Source organism: Micromys minutus, assembly GCF_963924665.1.
Source record: "Micromys minutus genome assembly, chromosome: 6".
Lineage (NCBI taxonomy): Eukaryota > Metazoa > Chordata > Mammalia > Rodentia > Muridae > Micromys > Micromys minutus.
This window is the reverse complement of record NC_137975.1, coordinates 50,041,413-50,068,971: the sequence shown is the minus strand read 5'-3', so window position 1 is coordinate 50,068,971 and position 27,559 is coordinate 50,041,413. Positions and strand designations below refer to the sequence as shown.

Sequence of the window (27,559 nt, the reverse complement as noted above, 5' to 3'; positions counted from 1 at the left end):
CTTGGTTTAGTAATTTAGTTGTATTCTGTTCCCATAGAGACATTGTCAGGTTAAACAAGGACATTCAGGAGGTTGGAACAAAGTAAAAGAGGATGCCCTGAGGTTTCTAAAATATATATAACCAAGTCTTACAGGGTCTTGGGACACCCCATACCCTTACTTATTCCTGTTGAGTAGTGTGTTGCCTCTAAAAGTGTTTCAGAAAACAAAACACAGTCCATCTTAACTTCTAAAGGAAAGAAAATACTCAAAACTTTTGTCTGACATGCTTGTGGCAAAGGCAGCTTCTAGAAGAGGAGACTCCCACAAAGCAAGAGTTGGCCTTGGTAGAAATTGAATGACCCAAAAGAGCCCAAGGCCGGAGGAATGTAGGGAAGGCGGAAGATAGAGGGGAACACAGGGATATACTGGCTGTAGGAAGTAGTATGGGGTTACTACTCTCGGCCACAACAGGGAGAGAAAGGGCAGAAAACATCACGAATGATTCAGGAACATCAGGAGCAGGATCATCATCCCTGTTGAACTTCAGGTGCATGTATGTCTTGTCTGTGGCATTCAGTGGACACTAAAGTGTCTTAACTAGGAAAGGCAAGAAGAATAAAGAGAAAGATGTAGCAAAGATTCTTGGAATAGAAAGAGAAAGGGGAAAGGAGGGAAAAGGGGCAAAAGTGAGCAGTATTTTAAGCACCGTCCTTTACTCACCAAAGACAGAATTGCCTTTAAGAGATTTGAGTCATGGCACCAGAGTGCTGTGGTATTCCTCGATGCTTGCCTGTTCAAGACGAATTCAACAAGATGCAAAGGGAAGAGAGAAAATGGGGGAAAAAAGAAAAAGAAAGAAGAATACAGTAAACAAAATATATTAAATTCAGGGTAGATAGATACATTCACTTAGATGCAAGCAGCCCGTCCGAGGAAGCATTATCCCACCCACAGGGTCCTGGGTTCAACTCTTTTATCTATTCTGCCTTGCCTTGTTTACATCATGTCTTCCTGCCTCATGATGGATGGATGAGTTTGATATATACTTCCCTCTCCACATGTTTGCTTAGGATAAATTTGAACTGGAAATTGTTTATTCCTTTTGAAAACCAGTCATGGTTTTGTGGCTGACCTTGTAGCTAATCTCACATCCATCTCCTGCCTAACAAAGCCTCAATGCCTTCCCATGCTCACACACCTTACAGGGCAGCATCAGGTAGTTGTGACACTAATCTGACATCTTGATTGCCATTCTTAAGGTCAAGTCTAAACCCCTTAATGTTAAGGGAGGAGTATGGAGCAGAGAGTGAGATCTGGAAAGCTTGGGTAAATCCTTACAAAATTAGTGTGCAAAAAAAAAAAAAAAAAGTTAGCAAAGTGGAAGGAAAAACATGGATACCCACTCACCCAAGGCCAACCGTGCAGACCACAGTGTAGATTGAAGATGCTAATGAGTCATGTGGTTCATGAAAGTGAATGTAGAACTACTACTCATAACAGACCCTACACAGAAAAAGAATTCTATGCGAAGGAGGGAAAAGTGTATGCTATACAAATGAGCCAAAAGCTTGTACTGAGGTAGCTTAAAAGCCCCGATTCTTTGTATCAGAGATGTCTAAACTTAGTCCTTTACCTGTTCCCTAACTGGGAAGTGCAATTTTCCTAACGAACTGCTCTTGCTTCTGCCATAAGCATGAATCTCTACTCAATTTCTTATTCCAGAATCCAAGAACTGGGAAACGTTCCGGTTTACACTGTACCTCCACAATATCAACACTATTTGCTTACAGAGTTATCACGAGATCGACACATCTGTCACTATTTTGAGTCATAATTACTTGGATAAGTGATTGCGTTTCCCTGCCTATTTTCACAGTGCATTATATACAAAATCATCAACTCGGGATGTGGAACTTCTCAACCGTCATGAGAAATGTAGATGACATTCTATGTAATGTTAGAATGTCATAGAACTCTATGTTGGAAATGTAGATGACATTCTTACATCTTTCCAAAATGTCAGAAATGATTAGCAGTAAATTCAAAGCTGTGCTATTTTCATTAGCTGCAGTTTGCCAAGTCGTCCTGACTTCACTACCAAATGGCTGTTGGTAGTTACACATTGTTTTTATCACAGCCTTAATTGCCAATATTAACTTTTAGATTATCCTTCACAGGGAAGGGGTTGTGCTCATTCCATGGAATGGAATGGAATGGAATGGAATGGAGTAGAGTAGAGTAGAGTAGAGTAGAGTAGAGTAGAGTAGAGTAGAGTAGAATAGAATAGAATAGAATAGAATAGAATAGAATAGAAGAATAGAATAGAGCCAAATTAAAAAACAAAAAATCAACACTAGTTGTGGGACACCTCCCTCAAGTTGTTGGCCAGCAGTGTCCCGAGAGACCTGCTGAACAGCACAGGATGGTATTATTGATTTTCCAGGCAAGGTGAGAGTGTCACATTCACAAATTCACAGCAATTGTGGTTGCCTGCGTAAGACCTGTTCAAGATCAAGCCAGGCAATATTTGTGTATGGAATGGGAAGAAGTTCAAGAACCCAGCTCAAGAATCCAGTCCTAACTGAGATGTTATGGACTGTTGACAGCTTCTGGGAGTGGTGAAGAGTCAGATTGTTAAGATTATAGCTCCTGGTAAATTAACCCCAGAAGTAAGCCCACACAGAAACATATAGGCAGCACAAATTGGAGTTTATGGGTTGTTAAATTTAAAAAGAAAAAGAAGAAGACAGGAATTTGAGTGGGTAGGGATCTGGCAGTGTACCTAGAAGGGGCTAATTAAGGGGAAGAGTCTGGGGTAAAGATGATACAAATGTATTGTATGAAACCAACCAAGAAATAATAAAAATATTTATTTTAAAAAGAAATTCATGAAGTACCTACCTACAAATATACACAATTTTAACTCTTGGACTACACACTCCACAACATACAGTAACACACACACACACACACACACACACACACACACACACACACACACGTGGCTACACACAGAATGACTCAAATGGGTTAAGAAGGTCAAGCAGAAATCAAGGAGGCTTTACTGGAGGCAGGGGGAGAGCTGAGACTAGGTAGGATGTTAGCAAACACAGTTGGAAAGCTGCTGGAAAGCTGCTGGAAAGCTGTTAGAGCCAAGCCAGGAGGTTGCAAGTTTGAAATGAGCTATGAAGGCAAGATGTAGAATCATGTAGAATCCACAGATGCAGAATTCTGGTACACAGGACTATGGAGGTGCTATGCAGGACCATGTCCAGACAGACAAAGAGGTCTGAGTATACCATATTAGCAATGGAGACCAAACCAAGGTGAAGCCCACAAACACTGTGGCACTAGAACACCTCCTCCCTGCCTCAAAACACTCATGCACTAATAAATAAATGTAATTTAAATTTTTAAATGACTTGGAAGAGTCTCATTCTGAGATTAGCTTCTTTTAATTTATTGTTATTGATTATTATTATTACTATTATTATTTTATTGTGTGTGCACACATGCATGTGGAAAGACATAGAGGTGCTTGTGTACCATGGTGGATGTGTGATGTTCAGAGGCTAGCTTGTGGAGCCTTACCTTCAATGGGTAGGGACAGAACTCAGGTTTAAATCCGGATTCTTGGCTTGGGCCTCCTATGTCTTTTGTCTGTTCTGTTTCTTCTTCCTTCCTCTTTGACTGACTAAACATTTTTTTCTTCAACTCTTGATGACTTGTCTTGTGTTGTTGTTGTAGGGCTTGTTAGAAATTGGAATCTACAAACTTACCAGAGTCTAAGTATTTTATAATGTGGGGAAGGAAGGCTCTTTGTTCACATACTGCGGACTGAGTCTTGTTTGGTCTGAGATCCAGTACCTGTAACAACTATATTTTATCTTATTAATATCTCTGTCTGCTCAGTTCTTTCCAGCTGTCCATGCCTTTTATCACTACAAGCATCCCATAGCGCTCCTGTGGTTACTTTTTCTCCTGACCAAAGTCTTCCACTTAGAACTTGGGGACAGTCTATGTTTTCACCACTGTGAAAATGTTAGTACATGGTTATTTTTTTTGTTTTATTTGTTTGTTTGCTTGTTTATCCTTTTAATGATTTACAGTTTTTCCAGGTTTCAAACAAATTGTAACATACTGAAAATTGACTGCAAACGTAACAAGGCAGTGCTGTCAATCATATCATAGCCAGCGTTATTTAATGTGGATAATAGTTTATTCTTCCAAGTGTCTATTTTCATTTTTCTTTGTTATTAAAAGTTTTATATAGAAATACAATGGAAATACGACCACATCTGCTTTTGCCTCCTACAACTCTCTCCATATCCCAGCATGTTCTTCTCCTAACTTTTTTTATTACAACCCACCAATATGTGTTATTGTTATTGTTAATGTTTCCATGTGTGCATGACTGTGGGGCCATCCATGGGAACAAGAGTGAAGAAATCCTTCCAGTTGTTTGGGTTTGTGTAAGGCATTTTTGCTGGGTCCATATGCTTTTGTAGCTGAGTTCTAAAGCACAAACACACCATTTGCAAGGCCTTAGATTTCTCTGTCTCTCTCTCTCTCTCTCTCTCTCTCTCTCTCTCCCTCTCTCTCTCACACACACACTCATACACACATATGCACACATACATTCACACACACACTCACACACACATTTACACACACACATTCACACACACATTTACACACACACTCACACACATTTACACACACACTCACACACACACTCACACACACATGCACACACACATTCACACAGACACACTCACACATACATTCACACACATTCACACACACACTCACAAACACATTTACACACACTCATACACACACACACACACACACACACACACACACACACCTGTGTGCTTCTTTCCTTTGCTTGAAAGTGAACTCCACTATTTTTATTTCTGTGGCTCATCTACACTACCAGCAGTCTACCTTCTTCAGCTGTGTCTCATGTCTTCATTTGCACCGACTGGCTCCTCTGTTCCCTTTATCTGACACTATTTTTCTTGTATTTTTGTTTTTCTTTAGTTTCATTACTGTGCAGCTGAATGCAGGTTTCTCTATTATCTATTCTTCGAATTCTGCTGGACACGTTTTACTTTTAGCCTGGTGCCATGCATCTGTTCTGATAAAATCTGAGTCCGAGCTTCCTGAACAGAACCCATCTGCCTTTGCTCCTCCACTGCAGTAGTGAACAAACTCTCCGTGTGGTTTTCTTCATTGCTTTACCTCTGGACCCTGATGCTCTTGAGAAGTGATACAGATATCCTTGTCTTTTTAGAAAATATTTGTTGAATAATATTTTTGAGCCCTGAGTAAGGCTTGATCTTCCCAAACGTGACTGACCACAGGCTCTGTCAAATTTTTTAAAAAAATTGAAAAGAGATGGAGAAATGCAATCTAACTTTATTGAGGCTTCGCAATCAACAACCTTCTGCTGTTATAATTTATGCCTACATCTCACCTCTGCTTGCCCATCTTCCTTGGAAGAAGTGGACACATTTTTCTGCAGTTTATGCCATTACTTTGTTGGAGTTTTAGCTTTTATTTTGAGACAGTCTTTCTCTCTAGCGCTGGCAACTTCAATCTCCTGCTTCAGCCTCCTGTGTGCTGGGATAGCAGGCCGGTACCACTCGGCTCAGCCACCTTTGTATCGTTATCCAAGAAGCAAAAACTCGCTCAGAGCCAGTGACCGCCTAGTAAATTATCAGGGTGAATCATCTGAGGGCACAGGATGGCCCCGAGCCACACTCTGTACAGATAAAAGGCCGATTCTCCACCCTGTCCTATTACAGCAGGCTTTCTGTGCCTCTCGGTGTGGTGGTGTGGTCTCTCCTCTGCAAGGAGCTGAGCTAAAGCTGATCCCCCACTCTCCAGAACACTCCTGAGATTCACCATCGAGGTTGTGAATTAAACCTTGGTCTTAACAGGTCTGCCAGGGTTTCAGGGAACTGCTAAGCGGTAAGTGGGTTTAAAACCCTTATGTGATGCCTCATTTATACATTCATAAACCATGGTCATTTTTATTTTCTTTACTGAATATTAGAAGCTTGATAAAGAATTACCAGAATCTTAAAGGTAAAACCCCAGGTCTCAGGTGCCCAGACAGGTTAGGTTGTACGACTGTGCCAGTTAGTGAGATGAATTACAGAGTAAGGAAGAGGTGGGAGGTTCCGTTCCTGTGGACTAGAGGGGTCTGGTGACACCATCTCCACCTATGGGGTGCTGATAATTTGTGGTTTAAACAAGGAAGAACTGAGGCAGGGGAGAGACTTAATGTCTGTTTGATCACTGTCTCTGTTCTGTTTCTTCCAGACAGCTAGAAGGGTTTGTGTGTGTGTGTGTGTGTGTGTGTGTGTGTGTGTGTGTGTGTGTTGTGTTTGTTTTTTGTTGTTGTTGTTGTTGCTGTTGGGTTTTTGGGTTTTTGTTTTCATTTCTTTTTTTAGCAAAAGAAGACTAATCACCTGTTCTAGTAATAAATTCCTCTCCGCTCCTTTGTGAAAATTTTCTAACTCTTTCTCTTAATGTTTAAAAGAGCAAAACTTTGTAAATACCCAGAAAGCTAAAATATCTGCTTTCAAAACACATATCTCCGCTCTAACCTTGCAGTAGGTATCAAGTGTTTCTGTCTCTTGACTTGGGTGCTTCTTAGCTGAGGGGTAGGTACTAGAAAGGCTGTGCTTCTGTCTTTATGGACATTGTCTGGAAGTCCTGCTAACGTGCACAGTGACAGCCATCTATAAACTGAGGCCACTAACACCCAGCTGCCATACGCTGTATCTTGTCTAACCTGTCCCACCCCCCCATCCATTCCTTCCCTTCTTCCTTTTCCTTCTTCTTCCTGCCCCCTCTCCTTTTCTTCACTGCCTTTTAGAAGCAGGGTTCTGAGTGAGAACCCATAGTGAACACGTTAAAACAAATCTGGTCAGCAGACAGTGTACAGAAGGCTCACTGGAGACTTTTGTGCCCAGAGGGAAGCTGAATTCAACACAGACACGGAAGATTGCTGAAATCGGCAGTCCCTAATCAACTTGGAATGGAGACGGCAGTCTACGCTAAGAGTACCAGGTAGGCTGCTTCCGGGAACTCCTCAATCCCCATCTCTGGCTGGTGCTTCAGCACCTTGAATTTGTTGGATTGCCTTGTTACATTTAAAGGCGCCTATCACTGAAGATGAATTTGCTGTCCTCTGCCTCTCATGAAAGGTGGTACCAATTACTTGTATATAAAATGCTACTAACTTGGAGTTCTAAAAAAATGCATTTAATCAACTAATTGATTTTTCATTAAAAGCTTGAATTTATTAAAACAATTCTAAGAGCTGCTGTCTAACTTTGGTTTAGCCTAGACACGTGCCATCCTCGGTTTCAGGTTCCTGGTAGCATGAAATCAAAAGTCGTAAACATAGGAATTTGTAATTGTAACTCAACAGGTTTGATTTATTCTAGAAACTCTATTATTTGTATCTATCTACGCTCATGCAACAAGTCCCATTATGAGTTGCACCCAAAGCATCCTATTAACAATGTAGCTGGGATGCTTTTTGGTTCCTAGGGTTACCCTGTCACAATCTACCAACACAGATGGGGGCAGAATTAAGTCAGACTCATTTTGTTTTCCACTCACATCCTATATTATTTCTTATTTCTGTCCAAGTGCCAGTATCTTTGTCAGTTAATTTCCAGATTTCACGAACAACAACACTAGCAACCTTTCACCCAGGACTTGAGGAAGGTGTGACTCTGAACTTCAACATCCATTCTATTTCATCTTGCCCTTTCAGGCAGCCTTGATCTTTGGCACTTCAGTTTACGCTGGACTCCCATCTATTCTGTCATTCTTTATTTTCTGTACATAAACTGGGGATAAATTCAGTCTTTGTTACCACTTGCTGTTTGAGAAGAGCTGAGTTCTATAAAGTAGGCTACATTTATGCCGATGGGAAACAATGTTTTAGAGAAGTAGGAGGCAGCATCTGCAGCCAATATTAGACTCAGTTTTTTCCCAGCCAGTATTTAGAAATTACAAACTCCATCAATAGAGTATTTAGTCTTTGCATAAGCAGCGGAGAGGAGATATCAGAAAAGATACAAGGCTGATAAGAAGGCTGAGGGCGGGGCAAACACTGCATTTTAAGTCCAGCCCTCTGAGTTAGATCCTTGGAACTCAGGCTAAGAAAAACGGGAGAGAGCTGATTTCCCAAAGATGTCCCGTGATTTCCGTGTATACACGAAGGAACTCACACAGCACAGACACTCCCCCCTCGACAATGATGATGATGATGATGACTAAGACAATGAAGACAATGCATAATATTTTTAAAGCTACAATAAATGGGGCTTGGGAGATTGCTCAGTGGTAGAGAGCCTGGATCTTCTTCCAAAGGACCTGGTTTCATTTCCATCACCTACATGGTGGCTCAGAAACATTTTTCCCTCCAGTTTCACGACATCGAACCACCTCTTATGGCTTCTAAGGGCACCAGGCATGAAAGCAGTGCATATGCATACAGGTTGTCAAAACATTCATACACATTAGTTTTTTATGCACTTTTTAAAGTATTGAAAATATCTAGTTGGTACAGAAGAGAATGTAGTTATTTATCAAGAATTGTTTAAAATATTTGACAGAGAGTTTCTCTTTGACCAAATATTAATTCTATTTCTCTCAGACTTTTTCCTGACTAGATATTGAAATGGGATTTATCTTGTCTGTGCTTGCTTAGCTCAGCTTTATATTTTTAAAAAGTCTTAAAAAAGAATCTCCAGTTCTCAATATTCATTTAAATGCTTTATTGTCCATCCCTGAAATATAGGGTTGGCAGTCCATAGTCCAACTCCTCAACAGTGGTCAGCAGCAGCTGTGAGTGGAAGTCCAAGGATCTAGCATTTGCTCAGTTCCACAAGGCAGAGAGTCAACTAATTGATTGATTATTGTGTGTCTCCCTGTGAACAATGGAACGTGTGGAATCACAGAGTAATCTGCAGAAGTTGATTTTCTCCTTGGATCACGTGGGTCCTGGGGTTCAAATGCAAGCTCTTAGGAGCCAAAGTCTGGCTCCAGTGAGGTTCTGGTCCCAAAGAGGAGAGGTAGGGTTGGAGAGGAAAGAAGACTGACAGGATCTGAGGACGAATCTGGATGCTTATTGGAAAAAAAAGGTTACACCTTTTATACTCTATATTTGCATAATAGCCTAGCCTTGGGTAAGTTGAAAGCAGACTTAATGATTCCAAGATGTGTTTGATTTTTTTCAAAGACCTATTTTGGCCCTATTTTTCAATATCCAGAATGAAAGAGGCAATCAACTTTATTACAGTATTTTTCTCTGAAGCAAAGGCAATAAGTTCGGCGAACATCTAATTTGTTGTTGCTAAGGATCAGCAACAACCCGACACCCTCCTGCACTCTCAGCCTTTGTGGTCAGGAGGTGCTGAGAAGCAAACCATAAGAACAATTTTCATCCCTTAAGGGGCACGATGCATTGTTTGCACCACGTAACATCCATCACAAGCATTGAGCCGTTTCCTAATCTCACTCCTATGTGCCTCAGTCGTACCATGTAGACCTGTTCTCCTCATATACTCCCCAAACGTAAGGTACTGGTATCTTACTCTTTTTCTAATATCCCAGACAATCCTAATTCCTTCAATGTGTGCTCCTGTATATGACTAACTCCTTAACAGAACCTGCTCCTTGTGGGGTGTACCGGATCTTGCTCTTCACCCTGTAAGTACCCAGGGAATCAATTGTGGACCCTATTCTGTACTTATTACCTGAACTCTTGCTCTTAGATGCCCAGGCCTCAGACTCTGGGTCCAGGCACACTGTTCCCCTCAAAGGGTGCTTTCATCCCTGGAACCAGGTGTGACTTACCTAAGAGTTCCTGGGACCATAACCCTTTAACTTCTATTCTTGGTACAATCAGGGGCACAAAGTGGGGATTCTTGTGTAGGGGTAGATGGAAGCAGAGTCGTTATGCTATATGGTTCTGTGGTGGAGGAGATTTTTTTTCCCCAAAGAATTATTTTGTTTCATGCACTCACATTCAGCACCAAAGCCCACACAGAATTTCCCAGGGGGTGGGGAATTGCACAGGAAGCCTCTTATAACACAGCGAGAGCCATCAAGGACAAAAGGAAAAGGGGTTGGAGTATTGTGATTCGTAATGCTGCATGTTGGAACTTGGTCAAGCAGCAGTGATGGCCATGCGAGTCATGCCTTTAGGCTGGACATCGTGTTTCTTTATGCACTGAGCCACTTTGCCCGCCCCTTGGTAGTATTTTAAAGTTAAATTTTATATCTATGAATTGTCTAAAATACTTACACAGTTTGGGAAAGAGCACTATTCTTGCCCTAGCTCTAGTCCAAAAAGTGTCAGAATGTCCTTCTCCCCTTCCTGCCTCTTAATGACATTGATGCTGAGACCACAGAGAAAGCGTCAATGGACAAATAGTTCTAATAATGAGCAGAATTTATGGCTGACTAGTTTGGTGACGATGTCTCTGGGTCTCACTTTCGTCACGTCAAGAAAGTCGTAGCAGGTAAGGAGCACCTAAAACCATATCTAGGATGTCTAGTGCATTTGCTAATGAGGAAGACCCAGGTGTCATCCTCTGTTTACATCAAGGCCACTGAGAATAGGAGACACTTGAGCAGCTTGCTTAGTGTCCCATGGTTAGAGGTGTAGCTAGGATTTAAGTTGGAGACTTTGTTTTTCCTCTGAAGCCTTCATTACTACACTGTAAAAAGAGCTTAAATAATTTGTCCGGAAATCATCAACTCCAAATTTATAGATGATTTAAATAAAAAACATTGGGGGAAGAGGATGATTCTCTCTTTAGAGTAGAAAGACAAGGATATGCAGGGCACAGACGGAATGCCAGGGGTTGGGGGGAGCAACATGAGGACCTGTTGTGGCTCTGCCTTCTCTTGAGAGCTTGCCCATGGCTTCGAATATTGGTGTTAATGCTACATCATGGTGGATTCCGGTGATTGACACATATTTAAACCAATCAATGGCTGGCCCTGCCCTCACCGCTCACTGAGAAATCATGGTTTACTTTGAAAAACTAGAGATTCAAAAGTTTGGCTCTTAATTTTGTATTAGTAAAGTTGTGCTCACTTCAAAGACCCTCCCCACTCCAATGCTCCTAGATGACCTATGTTCCCTCCCCCCTTTAATGCTCCCAAACGACCTATGTTTTAGGCACTGCAAGCTAATAGCTAACTCTTGTCCTAACACATCTTTGGTCTATTAGAATATATAGGGTTAAATTGATAGATGGAATCTTGACTTTTAAAAAGTAAAACCGTTTTAAGCCAGGTGTGAAGGTGCATGTCTTTAATCCCAGTATGAGCCTAGTCTACATAATGAGTTCCAGGACAGCCAGGGCTTCATAGAGAGACCCTGCCTCAAAAACCAAAATAGATAGATAGATAGATAGATAGATAGATAGATAGATAGATAGATAGATAGATAATTTTAAAGTAATGTTAGATTTAGCTAATCCTTCTAGACTTGTCTATAGTCCTAAACAGTGAAAACCAGAAAAGCTGTTCTTTTGTTCTGTAGCCTTTACCCGAGTTGAGGGCAGGTTGCTGTGTGTTTATGAAATTCTTGTTCATAGCCAAGCTGGTCTGTGCGTTTGCTATAGCCTGGTTTGGAAAGCGTCAATGCAATTGTTCTTTTTTCAAATGGAGATGCAAACTAAGTTCTTTATTTAAACTTATCTTTGATCTAACTGTTATCTAAAACGCTCAGATATAGGTCAGGAGGTGTTTCTTTTGCTGGGGAATATAGCTCAAAGGTGGAGAATTTGCAAGGTTGTAAGGTTCAATATCTAACATCTCTCTCTCTCTCTCTCTCTCTCTCTCTCTCTCTCTCTCTCTCTCTCACACACACACACACACACACACACAGAGTTTCTTATACATACATGTTTCTTCATACATGTTCTCAGTTATTTTACTATAAAGTACAAAGTCCCCTTACAACAACAAATTACCTAGAGAGACCTCAATCTGTTACTTTTTCCTTTAATCAAGATCAAATGACAAAACGTAGACATAAAGGAGAAAAGATTTGATGGGGGGTTGGAGGGATGGCTCCACCATTACGGGTTCTTGCTGCTCTTGCAAAAAAGCCATGTTTAGTCCAGCCTTCTAGTGACACGCACCACGAAACGCCAGCTGTAGTGCTTCCGAGGTCCTCTTCTGGCCTCGGTAGAGACTGTGTGCAAGTGGCACGCATGTGTACAAGAAAAACACTCAGTTATTCCAAAATCATGGCTTTTCCAGCCATAGTCCTTGAGCTCTGCTCTGTTGGTCCTGTAGAAAGTGTACATTCTACAGATATATGGTGGACGGGGAGCACTTAGTTAGAGACCCTTCAGAGGGAAGAAGAGCAAGAGGAAGAAGGAAGAGGGAGGGAGAGAGAGAAAGGGAGAGGGGGAGGGGGAGGGGGAAGAGGGAGGAAGAGGGGGAGGGAGAGAGCAGGTCAACGCTTCAGGATCTCCTTCAACCATGTCCCCTAGTCACTTCTCTTCCTTCCTTCAGGTCCCACATCTTAACAGTTCCTCAATTCCAATATGATCCAAACTATAAAATTGATACTTAAAAAAAAGACAAAATGGAATTAAAATCATTATCATATGGCAATGGTTTCTCATTTGGAGGGCTTAGGTATCTTTGTAAAAAAAAAATTAAAGATCAATTTGGAAACTTCCCAAGAGACATCTACATCGTGGAGAATACAAATCTATCCGTACAGGCTGGCTGTTCAAAGTAGGTTTTTTTTCCCTAAGGTCAGTTGATTTGATACTGGATCTTGGTATAAAATGTCTAATGACATTACACACAGATTCAAAAGTATTGTTAATTGAGTACTCAAAGAGTAAACATTTTATGTTGTGAAAAGGTTGTCGGTGATTTGAGAAGAGTCTCTTGGTGGTAATGAAGACACGGAGACCGAAGCCTACACACTTTTTGGACAATCTATTTCCTCATCTGGGAAAGAGCACAGCTATTGTCTGCACCGACAGCAACATCACTCTTACTGGACATACAAAGCGCATAGATACCTCACCGTCCCATCTACGTCTCTAAGAGTTTATGGGTTGAAATCAGAAATCATAAAACATAAACCAGTCAAGCCTTTGGGAACTTGATTCTTGGAGAAAGAAAGGCAATTACTTCATATATGAGCACACGCACCTAGTAGTTAACGAGCCTTATCATTAAAACTCGCTTAATTCAATTTGGAATTCTTATTCGATAGCATTACGTAATGCTAAGTATATTTAAATTTTCTTCCTAGGGGTGAAAAGGTGCTGAACTGTTTGTATCAAAAGCCCGATGCGGTTTTCAAGCTGATCTGCTTTCCCTGGGCAGGAGGCGGCTCCATCCACTTTGCCAAGTGGGGCCAAACAATTAATGGCTTACTGGAAGGTATGCTGACTTTTGTACTAAGTTCATAAGCTCAGTTAACCACATAGAGAAACTCGAGTTCGCTGCGTTTCCTGCGTTTGTGGATTTCTAACCCTTATTAAACTAGAAATGTTTTCAGTCGTTGTTCTTTCAATATAACGTTTTGCCCGTTTTCCTCCCCTGTCTTTTATGATGTCACGGGATAGTGCGCCACCCATTGCTGACTCAGCGTCCTGAGCTACCTCTCTACGCACTTCCGCTTCCGTTTGCAACCCTGGACTTGGCTTCTCAGCGTGCCTTTCGGTGGGCTTTATCTCGCAGCATCGTGACACAGACGCATCTCCCCAGTGACTTCCCACTTATATTTTCTTTCTTAAACAATAACGTCGCTTTCTTTGAAAAATTAGTCTATACTTAATTACAAAGGGGTCCCACTGCCGTGTTTCCTCTGATGCAAACAATATTCTTTGATCATATCCTGTTCCTTTTCTCACCCCTCGCCCTCCTCACAACCCATAATAGTTCCCTTGACTTTTGTAAGGGTTTTCTCCTCCTAAATCCTACATATTAGAGGAAACCTAGGAAACTTGTTTCACTTAACATAAGGGTCTCCAGCTCTATTCATTTTTCCTATAAATGACAACATTCAGATCAGAGAGACAGCTTGGCAGGTCAGGGACTTGCAGCCAAGTCTGAAGACCCGAGTTCAATCCCAAGACTCTCACATGGTGGAAGGAGAAACTGAGTCCTGTAAGTTGTCCTTTGACCTCTGGTCTCCACCCACACATACACTTACACATGCACAAAAAATACTTTCTAATGACAAATTTTCATTTTCTTTCTGGAAGAACAATACCCTACTCTGTATTAGATTCCGCTTTTAAAAATCTGGCTGTTGGTAGGCACCTGAGCTGATTGCCTAGCTCGGCTACTGTTGCTTCGATAACAAAGGTGCGTGTGTGTGTGTGTGTGTGTGTGTGTGTGTGTGTGTGTGTGTGTGTAGAGAACCAACTCTGATTCTTTGGGGAATTCACCCAGAAGTGGAACCGTTGGGAAATTGAGGGGCTTTCATACTGAGTTCCCCAGTAAAGGATTAATTTACATTCCTACCAACAGTATATGAGCAGCCCAGCTTTTCCCTGTATCCTCACCAATGCTGATTATATTTTGTGCTTTGCACAATACTCATTTTGATTGGGGTGACGTGGAACTTTCATGCATTTTGCTTTTTATTTCCCCGGTAGCTAAAACCTCTGGGCATGTTTACTAGCTGTTTACACTTTCACAAAGTGCCTCGTTTGCTCTGGTTGTCTTCTTTGGTCTTTCAGTATTGTTTGTTCTTAGCCCCTTCTGCATTTTCTATATCAATTTTCTGTCTGATAAGTTGCTGGCAAAGATCGTCTCCATTCTGAGGTCACTCTCAGTCACGTTTCCTTTTGGACTTCAGAAGATTTCATTTTAATGTAATCCCATTTGTCAAACTTCCTGTTAGAGTTGCATTAAGAAAGTTCTATTTCGAACCTGGGCAATGGTGGTGCATGCTTTCAGTACCGGCACTTAGGGTCAGAGACAGGCAGATCTCTGAGTTTCAGGGCACGCAGGGCTACAAAAGAGAAAGACCAAAACTGTGTCTCAAAATAGAAAGGGGGGAAGCACTATATTTTTAAAAAAAGAAGAAACTTACATTGCCTGAGCCTAGGTCTTGAAGTGTTTTCTACAAGATTTCCTCTCATTTCAGACTTTCTGATCTTAGATAATGGCCGTTGATCCGTCTTGTCCTGAGTCCTGAGTCACTGCACACAAGAGCAGATGTGAGGTCTAGCCTCGGGTTGTTCTCATCAGCTGACCCCGAGGTGTAGGTCCCCCTTATACCACAGATGCTGAACCAGCATGGGCACCCCTGGGAAACCCCTGAGCAGTGCTTCATCTCTTCTGTTTGGTTTGTTTTATTTAACATGCATAATATTGACTTTCTTCCTCATCTACGTGGAGAACACTTCTAAGACCCTTCTATAATCTCGACTTAGTAGTCACAGGCTACTTTAATCTGTGCCTGTCTTAAAGGGTCCTTGTCTTTCTATTGATTTTAAAGAATGCTTTGTTGAGTAATATGATATTACGTCTTGGTTGGCATTTACTCTCAGGGCATGAACTATATGATTTTATGCTTTCCTGGCTTTTAGTTTTTCCTGCTGGGTCCAATATAACTCTGATGAGTTGGTTATCATAGAACACTTGCCTCTCTTAACATTCTTTTTGTTGTTGTTCTTCTGTAGTCTTGAATTTTTAAATTTACATAAAAAATAATTATATATGCATGTCCACATATGGTTTTGCACATGTGCTTACAGAGCCTAGGGAGGCCAACAGAAGGTGTTGGGTCCTCTGGAACTGGCACCACAGAAGATTGTGAGCAGCCTAACATGGGTGCTGTCAATCAAACTTGGGTCCTGGGAAGGGGTCCTTTTCCAGTCATGACAATTTGGGGATTTAAATTTCTCCTATATGTGGATGCCCATGCCTTTCTCTAGAATGAAGAAAAAAAAAGTCTGCTCTAAATTTTACTGAATAAATTTGTACTTCAGCTCAGTCTGTTGTTGCTCACACTGGTGATTCCCAGATAGACTGCTCTGTTCTCAGAGGCTGGTGATTCTGCCTTTGCTGTGTGGAGTTGTCTGTGACCTTCCCTTTAACCACCATCAGTGTTCACAGATGTTCTGTGACTGCTAACAGGGTACGTGCATTCTTCATATCAAATGCAAATTTTACTGCTTAGCTATAAGATCTACATATCTGTCAAGTTTGTGTTTTTCTCCATTTGACAAGTGAAATCTCTCCTAATAGTGTGTTCATCTCTCTCTCTCTCTCTCTTTTTTTTTTACATCTTGCACACACTGTATTTCCACTTTATAAAAGGGAACATTGTGAATAGACATTTGTAACTGGGGCTGTTTTACTAGCTGAGAAGCTTGGTGGCTTGTGGCTTTCCTAGAGAGGTACAAATAAATGTCTATTTGTTCAAGATTTGTCAGACTACTACAGAACTCCACTCACTTAATGTGCTAGTGAATTTGGGGGTGGGGTTATTAGCAAGAACGTGAGAGTCTGCTTGCCAGAATATAAATGACTCAAAGGTTGGCACATTTCCAGACGCTCATCCCAGCATAGACTGTGGCTCATGAGAGCTGAATCTCTGGAGCTCCCTGGGTGGCTTACAGGCAACTCTTGTAGTTCAAAAGTCTCTTCTCTCCAGCAATATGAAATGTTTACATATCGCTGGGAAGGGCCTTGTAAGTTTAAGGAACTTTCTGAGACTTGTGACTTGCTGACCTCTTTAGCCATGAAAGTTCCATTGACTTTCTTGGACTTAAGGAGCCCCAGGACATCTCTATCCAGGATGGAAAATTTCAGTTTAGAGACAATAGCTATGCAGCATTCAGCCTTTAGAGCCACTGAGAATCCATTTCAGTATGGTTGGAAGCTTCTCTGTCCAAATGGTACCTTGTCAGATATTAAATACAACCGTGATTTTTTTTTCTTGTTTTCATCTATTTCAGTTTGCTTTCCATCGCAGTGATAAACACAGTGAATGAAGACAACTTGAGGAGAAAAGGGTTTGTTTGGCATACAGGAGTCTATAATGTATCACTGAGGGAAGCCAGGACAGGTCCTTGAAGCAGAGTCTTATGGAGCAAAGCTGCTTACTGGCCCATGTTTAGTTACCGTTCTTCACCCCAGGCTTATCTGCCTAGAAATGGTACTGTCCAGAGTGGGCTAAACTGTTCTACGTTATTTAGCAATGAAGAAAATGTTTCACTGGGATACCCACAGGGCAATCTGATTAAAGTAACTACTCAGATAAGATTTTCTCCTTCTGGGGCTGGAGAGATGGCTCAGCTGGTGTGTCTGAAGACAGCTACAATGTACTCATATACATTAAGAAATAAATAAATAAAACTTTCCTCTTTCTAGGTGTGTCAAGTTGACAACCAAAATTTGCCACCACACCCTTTATTTAAAAGCTTTCCCAGCCTTTAATGAATCACTTGCTGTCTGCGGAAACTCTTCCATTACAACATAGAAGTTGGTTTTGTGGTGCACCACCATCTAAAAGACTTTTCTCAAAACCATAATCCCCACATTATAAAGACAGAATAAGAAAGAACAAGAGCCCCTCTTTTAGTACAGTGCTTAGACCAGTCAAGTCTCTGCATCTGAAAAGCCATTCTCACAGAAGGCACAGGTTACTGCTGTCTGTCTGTCCCCTCTTGAGCTCCAAGAAAGGTTTGCTTTACTAATGGCTTGCTTCAAATCTGTCAGCAAGCCAAACATCACCCCACTGACTCTCTCTTATAAACGATGTCCTCGCTTGGAGTTTTAATTTTTTTATCTTTAAATTCTCAAATGTGCTGTGTGTGTGTGTGTGTGTGTGTCTGTGTGTGTGCGTGCCTTTTTTCTCAGGGTTCCTCACCGGGACCCGGAGCTCATTGATAATGCTAGGCTGGTAGACGAGACACCCAGTCCCACGGGCCCTTGTTTCCTGCCTCCCTGGATGGCACATCAAGTACTTTGCAAACTTAACTATATTCTTAGCCCCTAGATTCTAATGATTTAACTTTGTTATCACGACTCAGTTTTCTCAATCTCTAGAAGCATAGTTTTATATGAGCTATAGTTATTAAAGAAGGCTCACTTTATTTGGCTTAATTTGAATACTTTTGGGGGATACACCGGCTACAGAGTTTGTGTAGAGGTCAGAGGGCACCTTTCGGGAGTCATTATTTTCTGGGTTCTAGGGTCAAGCTCAAGTCATCAGGAAGAAGGCTTCTGTACCCTCTGAGCATCTTGAGGACCCCAAGGTTCTTCCACCGGGAACTCTCTGTCTCATTTCAGGGAAATTTGGCATGTTCTCTCAGACTTTTTTCAGATTGTTGTTGCTTATGGTTTCTTTTTTATTGTTTTTGAATATTGGTGCTTTGTCTGTGTACCATGTATGTGAGGTACCCATGGAGGTCTGACGAGGTTGCTGGACTGGAGTTACTGATGGTTGTGAGCCATTGTGCAGGTCCTCAAAATCAAGCCAGCCAATGCTCGGAACCAGTGTGCCATCTCTGCAGACCCCTTTGTGATTTTGTTTTCTTTTTCTACTCCTTTCCTTCCTGTTTTCTGTCTCCACACATACTTTGTTCCTGACTATCACATGGAAATGTTGAGGTTTTTTTCTTTTTTCAGTTTTGAAATAACTTTTGTATTTTTTTTTTTTTCATTTTTTTTTCTGGCACCCTTTCTCTATTTCTAGTCAGAATTTAAATTTTCCAAATTACCCGAATTACTTTCTCGTTTCTTATTGAAATTAATTCGTTCGGGGGCATTGCTCGCCCCCGTCCTCCCCGCACCCTCTTCCCTGCGCCTCCTTCATGAGATCTTTACAGAGTGTGTTCACTGGCCAGAGGTCTATCATTTTTGCATCCCAGGGACCGATCGAGTTGCTAGCTCAATTCCGTAGCTCACGAGTCCCCTCTTGTGTTGATATAGTGAAGTGCAGTTTAGGGAAAACATTGGCACCTCGTTTCTGTAGGTTGCTGCTTCTATACTCTTCTTATGGCTTTGATATTTTGTTTCTTTCTATAGAATTTTTGCTCCAGCCATTTCTTTTTTCTGGCATTGTACCATTATGAGGTGTCTTCGTGGAAGTGTTTTCCCAGCTTGCCTTTGTTCCCTCGAAAATTCTAAGTCTCTTACTTGCAGCTTCCCCAGTACTTAATGCAGACTTCAAATTGTCCACTCTCTAATAGGAGAAAGCCCCCCCCCCCCCACTGGTGCATGAATGGATCTTATAAGACACTGCGACCAAAAGCAACTGGGGGGTCTATTTGTCTTACACTTCCTGATCACAGACCACTGTCGAGCAAAGTCAGAGCAGGAAGTCAAACAGGAAGGTAGCAGGAAATGCTCTCATAGATCTTTCCAGAAGTGTGCCTCTTACTGGACCCCACATCCAACCCAGTTGACAACCAAGCTTGACCTCATGACACCATGCCAAGTGTGAGCATCGTAACTTGCTACTTTGAAATTGGCCGCATCGTGTAAATGTGGGACTAAGGTTTTTACATTCATCCGTCGGAGTTAACCTGATAACCATCTTCTTTGTCTGTGTGTAAGTAACCTGTCTCTTAACCCCCAGTGCATGCTGTAAGACTAGCTGGAAGAGAAACACGATTCCAAGAACCTTTCCCAAGTGACATCCACCAGATAGCTGATGAGATTGTGCCTGCTCTGTTGCCTGTCATCCAGGATAAAGCTTTTGCATTTTTTGGCCACAGGTATTTAAATCTTACAAGCAGAATGTGTGAGACTTAGGATAGGTATTCAATGCTAAAGCACTTGCTTATTACACTTCGGGCCCTAGAAAGTTCCTACCACAGGTGGGCTTTGTGTTTTGTGTGACACCACTTTTTCTCCTACTTCAACAGAACATTGGATAATTATCTCCCAATATCTCCAACCACAACTGTTCTAGTTCTCCAGATTGTTAGGAGATATACCCTAGAAGAAAGACTCTATCAGAAACTTCTGTTTATTTTTCAAATTACAATGTATATGGAAATAATATGCATTTCCCAAAACCTAATTTCAGGCCACTTAGAACCTCATGGCCATGATCTTGGACACATTTTTTAAGGCCTCTAAATTGTCTGGAGGGAGTGGTTCTTATCAAGGGAGATTAAAGGACCAGTGATCGCAGGGCTGGAGAGATGGTTTGGAGGTTCACAGTGTTTCCTCTCTTGCTTAGGACCTGAGTTCTATTCCCACCAGTCACCTGCTCACATCTGCCTATAACTCCAGTTCCCGGGGATCCATAGGCAACTGAACTCACCCCCACACAGACACAGATGCATACACATAACTAAAAATCGATAAACACCTCTAATTAATAATGATAATAAAGAACTGTGTGTAAGTGCAAGGCACATACGTAAGTGTCATGGATTCAGAGGTCAGAGGCCAACCTTTAGAAGTTGTTTTTTTTCCTTCCACCACAAAATCCGAGGATCAAACTCAGGTCTTCAGCCTTATGTGGTGAGTGCTGTTATCTCTCACTGGCCCTACAAAGAACCTGTTAGTATTGTTCTGAAAATACTGTGCCCTCAGAGACCATCAGACGGCTCCTTCGGGTCACTACTGCTGTGATGAAACACCATGACCAAAGCAACTTGGGAAGGAAAGAGTTTATTTGGCTCACACTTCCACATCATAGTCCATTTTACAAGGAAGCCAGGGCAGGAACTCAAACAGGGCAAGAACCTAGAGGCAGGAGTTGATGCAGAGGCCATGGAGGGGTGCTGCTTACAGGTTTACTCCTCATGGCTTGCGGCCTGCTTTCTTAAAGAACCCAGAACCAACAGTCTAGGGGTGGCCCCAGCCACAGTGAGCTAGGTCCTTACCATGAGTCACAATGAAGAAAATGCCCTACAGGCTTGCCTACAGTTCTACCTTACGGAGGCATTTTCTTAATTGAGGCTCCCTCCCCTCTAGCAACTCTAGCTTGTATCTGGTACACACAAAACTATGCAGCAGCGATTGGGTTTTGGAAGTCTCTAAGTGTCTCTGAAGCACACTTTGAGAACTGTTGAAATAGATTATGAAGAACAAGTGACATGCATCTTTAATGGAGAAAAAGAAATATGATAGAGCAATTTTATAAGTAGTGGGTTTTTTTTTTTCTTTGTGGCCTCTAGCTCCCAAATAAATGAGACAGAGACTATTAGATTTATTTGATAAACTTTACGGCACAATAGCTGAGCCGTTATCGATCCATTCTATTCCTGTGAACTAATCTAGCAACCTCCCAATCAAAATCCCCGAGGTACTTGCATTTTGGTATTGATCTGTCTCTCTCTGCTCCAGGTGTGTTCTCATGGGGGTCCTGAAACCCTCTCCACATGGTGGATCCTCTCTTCTTCCCTCTATCCCCGCCCCCAGTTGTAAATCCAGCCATATTCTCTGCCCTGTTCAGTCACTGGCGGATCTTCTTTTATTGATAATCAGAATAAGTGAGCGCAATGTTTATACAACATAGAGATAGGAGGAATAAGCATTACAGTGCCAGATATGGGGGGCAGAGTACAATAACATTATGTCAACAGAAATATAAATTAACTTCAAGTTGTTCCTTTTGTTAGTCAGCTGTCTACTGCTGTAACCAAAAATGACACATTCAGTTTAAAAGACAGCAAGATTCTCTCTCTCTCTCTCCCCCTCTCTTCCCCCACTCTTTCTCTGCCTCTCTCTGTCTATGTCTCTCTCTGCCTCTCTCTGTCTCTCTCTGCCCCCCCCTCTGTGTCTCTTTGCCTCTCTCTCTCTCTGCCTCTCTCTGCCTCTCTCTTTGTCTCTCTCTGTCTATGTCTCTCTCTGCCTCTCTCTGCCTCTCTCTGCCCCCCCTGTGTCTCTTTGCCTCTCTCTCTCTCTCTCTGCCTCTCTCTGCCTCTCTCTCTTTGTCTCTCTCTGTCTATGTCTCTCTCTGCCTCTCTCTCTGCCTCTCTCTCTCTCTATGTCTCTCTCTCTCTGCCTCTCTCTCTCTCTATGTCTCTCTCTGCCTCTCTCTCTGTCCCCTTCTCTCCCCCTCCCTCTCCTTTCTCCTTCTCTCTTTGTCTGTCTGTCTGTGTGTCTGTCTGTCTGTATGCATGATGTATGTGAGCATATGAGTTGGTCCTTGCTTACTGTCTGTCTTTTGTTGAAAATGGCACCTCTCAATGGCCTGAAGCTTTACCACAGAGGCCAAGCTAGCAGGACCATGAATTTTCAGGAATCCTCCAGTCCCTGTCTCTCATTTTCTTGCACTTCTTACATTGATGCGCATCATCAGAAATAGGCTCTTTGCAAACAAGTTATCATCCAGTTTAGCTTCTGCCCACCCCACAGTTACTGCTGCACTTGTGATACAAGGTTTCCGAGAGTTTTTCCCAATGTTGTCTCCCACGTCTGTCTCTTCCCTGGTTTAGTTTTGGAGCCTACATTGCTTTTATCACTGCGCTGCAGCTAAAGGAGAAATACAAAATGGAGCCTTTGCATTTCTTTGTATCCAGTGCATCTGCCCCTCACGTAAGTTCTGGTTTTTCCGGGATGAAGGATGAAGACGAGGGAAGTGGAGTGCTAATGACAGGGCCTTGATCTTTGGCCTGTTGCTCTCCTGTGGTCCAGCCTGGCACGATGTGGATTCTGTGAACTAATGAAAACCCCTGAGGTCTTTAAACATGTTTCTCTCCATCCCCCTCAAAATGAAGTTCAGCCCTTTGCGTGACTAAGGTCTCATTGTCTCTGTCCCTTTGAGGTAATGTCCCTTCCTGCTTTCTGTCCCCAGCACATGGCTTTCTTTGTACAGGCTGGGACTGACCTAGCATTCCAAATCAGGAGTGCTGTTTGGGTGTCACTATGAATCTAAGGTTACCATGACACTTGGCCTTCCTTGATTTAAGGAGGGAGGCTTGAGGTTTTGGGCTAGTATGTTTCATAAACATTCAGCCTTGTGTTTGTTGGTGTTTCAAGTCAACATTCCGGCCTGAAATTCCTGATCTTAAAAATATATCAGAAGAACAAGTCAGACATCACCTTCTGACGTTTGGAGGCACGCCCAAGCATCTCATCGAAGACCAGGATTTTCTGAAGCAATGCATCCCTTTGCTGAAGGCAGATGTTGGCGTTGTAAAAAAATTCACGTAAGTAACTGAGATGTATGTGCATATACACTCTGTGTGTGTGTGTGTGTGTGTGTGTGTGTCTGTGTGTCTCTGAGTATGTGTATGTATGTATGTCTGTGTGTCTCTTTGAGTGTGTATGTCTGTCTCTGAATGTGTGTGTGAGTGGGTGTATATGTATGTCTGTGCATGTCTCTCTAAGTGTGTGTGTGTCTGTCTCTGTGTGTATGTCTGAGTGTGTATGTGTATGTCTGTACATATGTGTGTGTCTCTGAGTGTGTGAGTCTGTCTCTGTGAGTGTATGTCTGTCTCTATGAGGATGTATGTCTGTGTGTCTTTCTAAGTGTGTATACATGAGTGTGCATGTGTCTGTCTCTCTGAGTGTGTGTGTCTGTTTCTGTGAGTGAGTGTGGGTGTGTGAGTGTGTGCTACTTGCCAGTGAAAATTGACAGAGGCATCCCGAGCCCGAGACAATCTCATCCTTCTCCCTGCCTCTCCATTCACCTCATTGTCAGTCAGAGTTCCTCCCGGCACCTGTGCGCTCCAGGTTGACCCCTTCTCTCTGTTTCTATCTGATTGATCTCCTCACCAGGGTAAGCTATTTTGTGTTTCTGAATTAGGCCAGCATTAAGATTTAGGTCCTAACCACTGAATGAATGACAGAGAACAGGAAGAGGGAGAAGGAGAGAAGACATTTTTGAAGAGCTAATATGCAGTAACAATCTAAAAAACAATCAATTTTGAGCCCGTTAATATTCTAATAATAATCTTCACAAGAATGGTGGGAAAATCCTTAAAATTCATGTGGATAGTACACAAAAGACTAAATTGTTACAGCAATTCTGAGGAAAACAAAAAACAAACAAATACAAGTAGTCAAGGTGGTATCACCATTCCTGATTTCACATCATGCTACAGAGCCATAGGAAAGAAAGCAGCACACAGACGTGCAGACCTTTGTGAGGGGAAAGAGCACAGCAATGAGCCCTTTGCAGCTACGGGGGTCTGAGTTTCAACCAGCTGCATGTCCATATGTGGAAAAATGAAACTAGATCTTTGTACATCATTAAAAGAAAAAAAAAGCAATGAAAGATGGAGCAGAGACCTTAGTGTTGGGGACAAACAAGCTTAGAAGCTCCGCGTATATCTCAGCAGAATGGTGGCTCTAGTCGGTACCGATGTATTGCAGTCTTGGGGCCACTTAGAGCTGGGTTTCAAAGTGTTCAGAAAGGATCAGGTTGTGTGAGCTGTCTCCATTTGGCCATCTTTAATTTCTTGGTTCAAGCAGTAGTGTACATTCGTAGGGGTGACAAGGAATTGCCAAGAGCAGGGATGCCCAGGACAGCACTTGTGGCATCAGCTTTCCTTGTAATCTAGAAATTCTTTTTAAATGTATTAATTAAAAAATGAGCTTTAGGAATTGAAACAACATCATACTGGCTTAATAAGAGACACACCAACTGATGGATAGAATTGGAGAGACTACAAATAAATCCATATATTTATGCTATGTGGAAGAATACATGTCATGAGTATACTATGGGAAAAGAGCATTTTCTTTAAGACATTTATTTATTCACCTAGGTAGGGGGTGAATTCGTGTGGATGCTAAAGTGCACACGTGGAGTGCATCGGATGACAAATTTTTGTGCCTTGTTTCTTTCCTTCCATAGTGCAGGTCCCAGAAATTGAACTCAGGTCATGAGGCTTGGTGGCAAGCACCCTTGCCTGCTGAGCCAACTCGTTGGCCCAGGACACAGTCTTTTTAATTAATAAACAGCTTTTGAAAAGTGGATAGCCATTGTAAAAGAAGGAAATTGGAATTTTACCCCACACATGCATTATACAATAATATGTTGTGTATGTGTGTGTGTTGATATGTGTGCAAAAATCAAAATAAAAGACAACTGCAAAAAACAAGATATCTGATACAATAAAACTTCTGGAAGAAAACATACAGGAAACATTTTATGATATTTTAGGTGATGACTGTCTTTAAAAATATGAGCCTAAAGCACTGCAAAGAAAATAATCAACAAAGAGGCCTATAGACTTGGAGAACATGTTTACAGATTACATATGTGATAACAATAAGTGTGAGGCCCAGCCTCACAGATGTGGAATCTATGAACATCAGCATATAGACACAGGGAGTAGAAGGAAGCTCACTATTTGACAGGGCGTGGGGCGGGGGAGGGGGGAGGTGCCGGGAAAAGCAGAGCTTCCATTGACAAGCAGAATACAATCTGGAGACCCACCGGACACTATGTGGTAATAGAATGTCATCTTTTAAATGTTCACACCATCGAAAGGAACAAGAGCGGAGGTGCAGTGCAGCTTGACGTAGGCCCTATAATCTTCATAGTTATCAAACAGCACACACAATTATAATTGTCAACTTAAAAAGGCTTTGTTGGTTTGGTGGGTGGAAACCCAGGGCTTTGTCCAGCCCAAGGAAGCGTTCTGCCCCTGATACTCTCCAGCCCTTGGATTTTTGAAATATGATCCTATTATGTAGCCCAGGTTACCAGTGAATTTGCTCAGTAGGCGAGATGGGTCTCGAACTTGCTATCCACTGGTTTGGCGTCCTGATTCCTGGGATTATGCCCATGTATTACTATGCCCAGTCACAAATATGTAAATTCAGTGAGATGGCATGTGCAAAAAGCCTGTCATAATCAAGACGCGCTCAGTGGATAAACATGTCTTCCCTGAGTCCACCTATGAAGATCAAAACTTTCTAAGATTTTAGTAGCTGTGAGACTCTGAGCATGTGTATTTAATAGTCTGTGAAGTAAAATATTAGTCATGCCTCGTGGGCTGTGCTGATTAAATGATGTCATGCCTAAGCTTAACCCATTTCCTACCTGAAGGCACTTTAAAGTTTTACTCCATGTGTTCGAGTGTTTTGCTTGCATACATCCGCGTGTACCATGTTCACGAAGTGCCTGAGGATCCCTCCCGGCCCTCAGTGTCCATCCTGGACCCGTGTCTAACCCCTGGACCTCTAACTCTCTGTCTGCTACTGGATTCCACATTTATTAACCTCTGCTATTGTCTGCAGGTGTGTCTTGCACTTCTAAGACACTGTCTTTTCTTTGTAAGACTTCCTTGCTTAGATCTCTTCTAATGATCCTTTCCAAGTTCCCCTGGTTCTTTCTCCAGGTAGAAAGTCTGTGTTGAGTCTACTGTGGCAAGGCTATCAAATGAATTTCTCTATTTCTTATCTTTTTGGTTGTGAGCCTAGCCTTTAATGGCTGAGCCATCTCTCCAGCCCTCATTCCTCTATTTCTAGAAATTCCATTCATCTGTGGCACTTAGCTCATGACTGGCAAATAGCCTGGACCACATGAACCTCAGGTCAGCTCTGATGGAGAGAGGCAGCCCCTGTGCATGTCTTTCTTGTTGGGACTTGTAGAAGGAAGGGTAAGAGGCAAAGCTATGCCCTGTTTCCGTTCACGGAAGTCAGGAAGAGGAAAAGACTCTGGGATGTTAAAGATGAGAATTCTAAACAAACTCTTCCATGTTTACAGCTTTGACAAGCCCCCAAGAGCTCCTCTTTCTCGGGACATAACATGCTTTATTGGAGCTGAAGATACAATAAAGGATATAGAAGGTGAAACTGCTTTTATAATTTGGTGTATTTTATTGAAATATGCGTTGGACAGCCGGTAGCCACTGAAACAGATAGGGAATCAGCCCAAGTTTTACTGGATATAAACTAAGAGATGTTGGTCTTCTGTAAAATGAGGATTAAGGTCATATCCACTGATAGGCCTTCAAGTGATTAAAAATACAGGACGCACAGAACCCGAGGCCCTGGGTGCAACACAATCGTGTAACACAATCATTGACAGTCAGCGTCTAGCGAACCATTTCACTGGGTGCTATTTGCTGGAAGCAGGTTTTCTGTTGACCTTGGCTGATGCTGCTAATGACTGAATAAAAGATTCTGTGCACTTCTCAGGCTGGAGAGACTTAACCAGTGGGAAGTTTGACATCTACAAGCTGCCAGGCGATCACTTTTATCTGATGGAACCGGACAACGAGGACTTTATCAAGAACTACATAGCCAAGTGTTTGGAACTCTCGTCACTCGACTACTAAGTGAACTTCCTTTGGGGTTTGCAAATGTACAGCTGATCACAAGCTGTTCCTCTAGGCCCAGCTTTTAGTTCTTAGAGGTGAGGAAGATGTATATTAATGAATTTCCTCATGGGGCATTTATCTATCTGGGAAAAGGACATGGGCTGAAGTGGAGCAGAGGCACTTTGGGGAGTACAGAGGGAAGAGGGGGTGGTTTCTTTGGCGATATTGCCACCAGTAGGTTACCCATGCTCCAGTAAATGACACTACACCCTTGTGGCACATGCAGGCAGCTCTAATTGGACTCAGTGGGAAGTTGGGAGGCGTGCATGTTGGGGGACATCCATCACAGG

General features: G+C 42.2%; 1 protein-coding gene across 1 annotated transcript; it reads left to right on the top strand.

Moving 5' to 3' along the window:
- Positions 1-7,036: 7,036 nt before the first annotated feature.
- OLAH (oleoyl-ACP hydrolase) lies at positions 7,037-27,227 on the top strand (the record flags this gene model as incomplete). Its single annotated transcript, XM_080917610.1, has 7 exons — positions 7,037-7,068; positions 13,316-13,446; positions 19,610-19,748; positions 22,428-22,527; positions 22,972-23,141; positions 26,654-26,736; positions 27,088-27,227. The coding sequence occupies 7 exons, from the start codon at positions 7,037-7,039 to the stop codon at positions 27,225-27,227; spliced, it is 795 nt and encodes a 264-aa protein (XP_080773736.1).
- Between the last annotated feature and the right edge of the window lie 332 nt (positions 27,228-27,559).